A 7,987-nucleotide genomic window follows, 5' to 3' on the forward strand; every position below is an offset into this window, starting at 1 on the left:
TGCTCCCAGCGATGTGCAACCAGCAGCCCCAGGATGCATACGAAATAATAATTACTTAGCTACCTGAAGGTTTATATGCAAGCTATGAGTGGATCTGAGTTCAACTAATAAACAATTTTCGGGAGGTAGTGCAGGATAGGGATGTCTGGAGAAATCTGATCATGAATGTCACCAGATGACGCACACGACTTGACAGAACTAGATAATAAACAATTATTAGATAACCATGTATATTGTGTTTGGAGTCTGAAGAATGGAGTCAAATTATTGTATGTGATCGTCTTGGGGCTTTTCACTCCGACTCCCTTGAATACCGTCAGCCACCTACCATCTACCTGAAAAGACAAGTTTATGCAAATAGTACATTCAAATGGAAAACCAAATATTACATTGGAGTCATCAGAATTAGAAACCCGAATAAGTAAAGAGTAAAGATGGAGTTATCAGGAGGAACTTGGATAGGATTCGGGTTTCAGCCGTTACTCTACAACCCTCAAACCCATTCAGGTGCAGCCAGGTGAGCCTTGCAGAAAAATTTGTGCAAGAATTCACTTCTTCCTAGACAGAGAGATAAACAAGTAGCGGTGTATTCAAAGGACACCGCTACCATGCCAAATAAATAAATAACAATCCTCCAGCATGCGACATCCCCCGGGCGCCTTCGGCGCCCGGCGATGCCGCCTTGCAGCACATGGAGTCGGAATTGGGAAGGAGCAGTGTGCAATAATTGATTGATTAATTGATAATTGTAGAATTAAAATAAATAATAATCGTAAAATAATTTCTCAATCAATTGCCGAATGGCATACCGAAACCACCACCGTTTTCATCATCAAAATCTGTAAATTTTTGAAAATTAAGTAATTAATCGAAAAAAGAATAATTAATCGATTAATTGATTAATCAACAAATAAAAAATACCCTTTAAAGCGAAATCATTTGGTCACTTGCATGTCCAAATATCAGCTTCCGAGCTCAAAACGTGCCTGAGATATTGCCAGGACGAGAAAGAAAATAATGAAGTAATTAATTAATCAATCGATAATAATAAAATAATTTATCAATTAATTGATTGATCAAATAATTAAAAAAAAATACTGTTTTTGCCAAAGCATATCTTCACTTTTGTCCCCAAATTTCAGCTTCCTAGCTCAAAGGATGTCTGAGATATTGCCTGGATAAATAAACAAGAAAATGAAATTTCTCATCGATCTATAATTCCGTGTGTGTGTGTGTGTGTGTGTGTGTGTGTGTGTGTGTGTGTGTGTGTGTGTGTGACCGCTGTTTCCCGACAACCACTGGTCCGATCGAATTGAAACTTGCCAGGTATATTGCTGGGGACCTGAGTATGTGCCTTTTCAAGGTTTGATATTAATGGGACAAGTGGTTCCCAAGTTATGGCCATTTATTTACCAAACCAATGACAGGACACGTTGCTGCGTAGGCGTGGCCGATGGGGAAAGGGCGCCTTCATTACCATGGCGTAGGAGTGGCAATGGTCAATGGCAGCGAATGTCATGGCAAGCAAAGACAGGGAGGTAAACTTGATTTTAATTAACTCTGTGTGTGTAAGTATCACAGCAGTTGTTACTTCAATGAAAGCGATAATTCGTGGAATGCATGTGAACATTCCGTACGGGCACGCACCACTTCTGGATAGTGATGACTTACTGTATTCTAATAATTTCTCTATCTTATGCGCATTTATAGATAAACACAATGCCCCAATCCAGTCGTTTACGAGAGTGAAGGAACGGCCTGTGTGGTTGTTGTTGTTTCTGGCTCGCAGTTTGAAAGTTTTTTTTTTTGCACGTACGGCCACACACGTACGGCCACGTACTAGTTGAGCAAGGAATTGCTGGAATAACTTTGTTATATCTCCATGTAATGATCTCTGAAAAAAACAAAAACCTGGAAATCAATTTGGTTCTTATCAGTCGACTGTGCTCCTGTTTAATGAGTTATGGCACTTAGTTTGTTCATGATCATAACTTGGAAGTCAATCGGACTTGAAATGGCGTTTTTATCGCAATTTGAAAGTTTTGACCAGACCCCCCCCTGACATTCGACCCCCGACCGCTAAGAAGGGTGTTGGTTTGACACCCCAACGAGACATGTGGTTGGATGCAGAATTGGAAGATGCACATTTTGGATTTGGTTTGAAGTCAATACGACCATTTTAGAGTTCGTTATTGCGAAAATAAGAATTTCGGTTTTTCGGTGACCTTGACCTTGACCTTTGACCTAGATTTCGACCCATGGCTGACGTCTGTACCCAGTTTGGTGACAATACGTGACAATATTCATCCCACTCACTCAACTCCCTCTGCACACTCATGAAACGCGCGTACAAGGATTTAAATGTCTGGAAACCCAACATAGGAGAAGGCCACCCGGCCCATCACGCCCGCCGCACATTTCCGCCAACGTCCTTATTTGAATATTCATGAGCGGGCTGAACGGGACCCTCGCATCTCCAGGAAGCCCCTCCCACGGCGCGAAGCCCCTCCCACGGCGCGAAGCCCCTCCTACAGTGCCTGTGAACCGCGAGGCCGCTCATTTGGAGCGTCGTGTTTGGACGAGCTCGGGTCGAGCGTTTCCCCATGGACATCCGGACGCGCTCGGTGGAGCAAACGCTTTCCCGGCTCGTGTCACAGGTAAAGGGGAACATGGACACTAACAACAAGATATGTTACTGGGGACGCGCGTCCTGGGACCTTTATTTTTTATTTTATTACAAGGATCCATTGGTACCTGGTCCAGGACCCGGGAGTCTCACACCTGTCGAGTTCCCAGAAGGGTTTCCCGGGGGATTCGCTTGGGGTTGGGTCCCGTCGGTCCAAGAAACCTGTTGAAGATGAAACACATCTTGTTGATTTGATGATTGAGAAAGTGTTTCCAGATTTGTCCGAGTACCGCGCGCTGTGTCCACCTGTTATTGACAAGCGGCTCATGATGATCAAACGAAGGTGGACAAGTTCACCGGATCAGGACAAAGACCTTTGGCCGCACCATTTTATGTGGCCAACCGGGTCCGGGTGGACACGACGTGGTCCCTTGGATTATAAATACCTGACGCTGCATATTTGGTGTGAATTGAAAAGGACACCTGGTCCGTGGTCGGGAACTTATTTTACACACAAGTCTCGCTCAGACTTATTTACGGACGAGGACAATGGAGGGTCTCCAAGAACAAACCATGAAACAGGTAGTTAGTTTGGGGACGAACTCGTCACGATGGAACAGGTGGGGCATTGACGAGGAGAATTAGGGGGAATAACGTAAACACCCCGGTACATGGAACACACCACGGTGCAGGGAACACACCACGGTGCAGGGAACACACCACGGTACATGGAACACACCACGGTACATGGAACACACCACGGTACATGGAACACACCACGGTGCATGGAACACACCACAGTGCAGGGAACACACCACGGTACATGGAACACACCACGGTACATGGAACACACCACGGTACATGTAACACACCGCGGAGCATGTAACACACCACGGAGCATGTAACACACGACGGAGCATGGAACACACCACGGTACATGGAACACACCACGGTTCATGGAACACACCACGGTGCATGGAACACACCACAGTGCAGGGAACACACCACGGTACATGGAACACACCACGGTACATGGAACACACCACGGTACAAGGAACACACCACGGTACATATAACACACCACGGTACATGTAACACCGTGGAGCATGTAACACACCGCGGTACATGTAACGCAACACAGAGCATGTAACACACCACGGAGCATGTAACACACCACGGAGCATGTAACACACTACGGAGCATGGAACACACTGCGGTACATGGAACACACCGCGGTACATGTAACACCGTGGAGCATGTAACACACCGTGGAGCATGTAACACACCGTGGAGCATGTAACACACCGCGGAGCATGTAACACACCGCGGTGCATGTAACACACCACGGAGCATGTAACACACCACGGGGCATGTAACACACCACAGGGCATGGAACACACCACGGGGCATGTAACACCCACGGTGCATGTAACATACCATGGGGCATGTAACACCCACGGTGCATGTAACACACCACGGTGCATGGAACACACCACGGAGCATGGAACACACCACGGAGCATGGAACACACCACGGAGCATGTAACACACCACGGTACATGTAACACCACAGATCATGAAACACACCACGGAGCAGGTAACACACCACGGTACATGTAACACACCACAGATCATGGAACACACCAATGAGAATGTAACACACCACGGAGCATATAACACACCACGGAGCATGCATGGAAACACCTCGGAGGATGGAACACACCACGGAACATGCAACACACCACGGAACATGCAACACACCACGGAACATGCAACACACCACGGATCATGCAACACACCGCAGTACATGTAACACACCGCGGTACATGTAACACACCACGGTACATGGAACACACCGCGGTACATGTAACACACCAAGGAGCATGGAACACACCAAGGAGCATGGAACACTCCAAGGTGCATGTAACACACCACAGAGCATATTAAACACCATGTAACACACCGCGGTACATGTAACACACCACGGTACATGTAACACACCGCGGTACATGTAACACCACGGCACATGTAACACACCGCGGTACATGTAATACACCACAGAGCATGGAACACACCACGGTACATGGAACACACCATGGAGCATGGAGCACACCACGGAGCATGGAGCACACCATGGAGCATGGAGCACACCACGGAGCATGGAGCACACCACGGAGCATGGAGCACACCACGGAGCATGGAACACACCACAGAGTATGGAACACACCATGGTGCATGTAACACACCGCGGTACATGTAACACACCGCGGTACATGTAACACACCGCAGTACATGTAACACACCACGGAGCATGGAGCACACCGCGGAGCATGGAGCACACCGCGGTGCATGTAACACACCGCGGTGCATGTAAAACACCGCGGTGCATGTAACACACCACGGAGCATGGAACACACCGTGGTACATGGAACACACCACGGAGCATGTAACGCACCACGGTATGTGTAACGCACCACGGTACGTGTAACACACCACGGAGCATGGAACACACCACGGTACGTGGAACACACCACGGTGCATGTAAAACACCACGGTTCATGTAACACACCAACAAGCATGTAACACACCACAGATCATGTAAAACGCCGCGGTTCATGTAACACACCAACAAGCATGTAACACACCACTGTGTATGTAACACACCACTGTATGTAAAACACCACGGTTCATGTAACACAATGAGCATGTAACACACCACTGTGTATGTAACACACCCCACTACGTCGCCTATTGCAGGAGTAAGACCGATTATTAACATAAGTCTGATAAATTCCGTGCCCGACACAATACAATCCGTAACGAACTGGCATTTTGAATCGCTCATGTTAAATGGATTGCTCAGCGGTGTGCGAGGTCCACACTTGAGGTTAACTCGTTCAAGTAACGGGGTGAGTCGAAATGACGGATCAAGATGTGCTCCAGATGAGCCACCACAACACGTCAAAATCCTTGGATTGTATCGATAACGAATAATATGAAATATCTTCGAAACCCATCCGTTGCAGATCCTTATTAGAGATTACGGACCGAAAATTTGACCCGTCGGTGCAGCATTCGGGATAGCTCGAACATTTGCCCGGCTGGCCCTCGTGTCCGTTTATAGAGCCGGTGTCGGGTGTTAGAATGAGCGCAATGGGTGCCAAAGTATAATGTCCTGCATTTGGAAGGACCACCACAGATATCTCTATGGCAACGACTGAGCACATCGACATTACAAATACCCACTCTCAAGGTTCGTCGGACACACGAGACGAACATGTCAAAATCCGAAGAGATTTTCATCGGGATTTACAGATTTCATGAGAAATCACGCGGGGATTTTGGCAAGTGATTGCGTGAATATGAGGTTACAAGATAAATGAGTTCAGTAGCAACTTAGTGGTGAAGGCATTTGCATCCCAGAGGATGTGGATTCGAATCCAGCCGAGGGTAGCTGTGTTAAGGATTTAAGGTTTCGAGAAACTGGTTAGTCCGAAGAGAATTTCCATGTTTCTAAACGATTGTTCGTCAGACGCAATGTGGCTCAGATTGAGCCCACTTGCCTTTTGAATTTTCTTAATCTGGGCTCAATGTCCGACCAGACTCTAAATATTCGGATTGTTGCTTCGCAAGCACGCATGCTGCACACCCTCTTTTGAATGGGACATTAAGCTGGAAACCTGTCTCCTTTGAAAAACAGTGACAGTCAACACAGATAGATACGTGGACATGCTGCAGAGGAAATTTCTTCCAGAACTGAGAAGGAAGCAAGACATCACTATTAATTCAGCCATCTTCCCAGCAAGACGGTACACCACCGCATGCGTCTTATGGTGCTTTTGAGTCTTTCATACGTTTCCCTGGGTGATCGACTCATTTCTGGATGAACGGACAACCCATGGCTTCCCTATTCCCTGGATCTGTCTCATCCCAACTGCTACTTCTGGGGATCCCTCAAAGCTAAAGTCCAGAAAAACAACCCACACACACTGCAGGAGTGAAAAAAAAAATATGATCAGGTGGAAAATCAGACGCATATCAGCTCCAGTTCTCGGTTGAGTCATCGCCAACTTCAAGTGTCCATGTGGCAGTTGTCATCCAGAGGCCCGGTGCTTGGATTGAGCACTTCATCAACTACTAATGATATCTTGTTCAAGGATAACTACTAATGATACTCGTTATTGCTTGTTCAAGGATTTTTTTCACCATAATGAACAAAAATTTAAATAACAATTTGTATTATTCGCCAAAAACAAACAAAATGGACCAATAATTAGACAACTCTGCATAATACGATGTACAATGCCTTCAGGAAGTATTCACACCCCTCGGCATGTTCACATTTTGTTGCGTGAAAGCCTGAATTTAAAAATGGATTGAATTGAGATTTTTTTTTGTCACCGATCTACACAAAATACTCCATAATGACAAAGTGAAAATGTATTTTTTTTAGAAATTTTTACGAATTCATTAAATATGAAAAGCTGAAACGTCTTGCGACAGTAAGTATTCAACCCCTGAGTCATTACTTTGTAGAAGTACCTTTGGACGTGATTACAGCTTCAAGTCTTCTTGGGTATGTCTGTGTCAGCTTTGTACGTCTGGATTTGGGGATTTTCTCCCATTCTTCGTTGCAGATTTGTTCAATCTCTGTCAAGTTTGATGGGGAGCGTCGGTGAACAGCAATCTTCAAGTCTTTCCACAGATTCTCAATGGGATTCAAGTCTGGGCCGCTCAAGGACTTTCACGTTGTTGTTGTTCTGAAGCCATTCCAGTGTTGCTTTGGCTGTATGCTTGGGGTCATTGTCCTGTTGGAGCGTAAATCATCGCCACAGTCTAAGGTCTTCTGCACTCTGAAGCAGGTTCTCCTCAAATATTTCCCTGTATTTGGCTCCATTCATTGTTCCCACTCTCTGTCACTGAAAAGCATCCCCATAGCATGATGCTGCCACCACCATGCTTCAGGGAAGGGATGCTGTTTGATGGGTGATGAGCTGTGCTCGGTTTTCACCAGATGTAGATCGGTGACAAAAAATTTATATTTAATCCATTTTAAATTCAGGCTGTAACGCAACAAAATGTGACAAAAGTCGAGGGGTGTGAGTACTTTATGAAGGTACTGCAACTCTCCTATACTATACTATATCATGGAGAATGGTAGTACTCCATATGTGAGGACTGGATGGGAAACGAATGGCTGCCCCATAAAATGTGTACAAAATGACGCACTGAATATCGACAATTGAGTGAAATCATAAGCCTTTGGAAGCTATACCTTGCGCATCGAAATGGAACTAGTTTTTTTTTCTCTTTCATTATCTAGATCTCTCAAAGGAGAAGTGAATTCCTATCCAGGTTCCTC

General features: G+C 45.8%; 1 protein-coding gene across 4 annotated transcripts in view; it reads left to right on the forward strand.

Moving 5' to 3' along the window:
* Window positions 1-2,498: 2,498 nt before the first annotated feature.
* Window positions 2,499-7,987, forward strand: part of LOC147027483 (alpha-catulin-like) — a 129,498-nt gene continuing 124,009 nt past the window's right edge. For 2 of the 4 annotated variants that reach the window (XM_085876943.1, XM_085876946.1), the window contains exons 1-2: window positions 2,530-2,657; window positions 4,687-4,839. In XM_085876943.1, coding sequence (XP_085733069.1) covers window positions 2,604-2,657; window positions 4,687-4,839 — 207 coding nt within the window. In that variant the 5' untranslated portion in view covers window positions 2,530-2,603. Of the gene's footprint in view, window positions 2,658-4,686; window positions 4,840-7,987 lie in introns of all 4 variants that reach the window. The other 2 variants (XM_085876942.1, XM_085876945.1) reach the window with 2 other exon arrangements.

Source organism: Eptatretus burgeri, chromosome 4 (genome assembly GCF_056783735.1).
Source record: "Eptatretus burgeri isolate ZD-2024b chromosome 4, Ebu_testis_v1, whole genome shotgun sequence".
In the NCBI taxonomy this organism is placed as follows: Eukaryota; Metazoa; Chordata; class Myxini; order Myxiniformes; family Myxinidae; genus Eptatretus; species Eptatretus burgeri.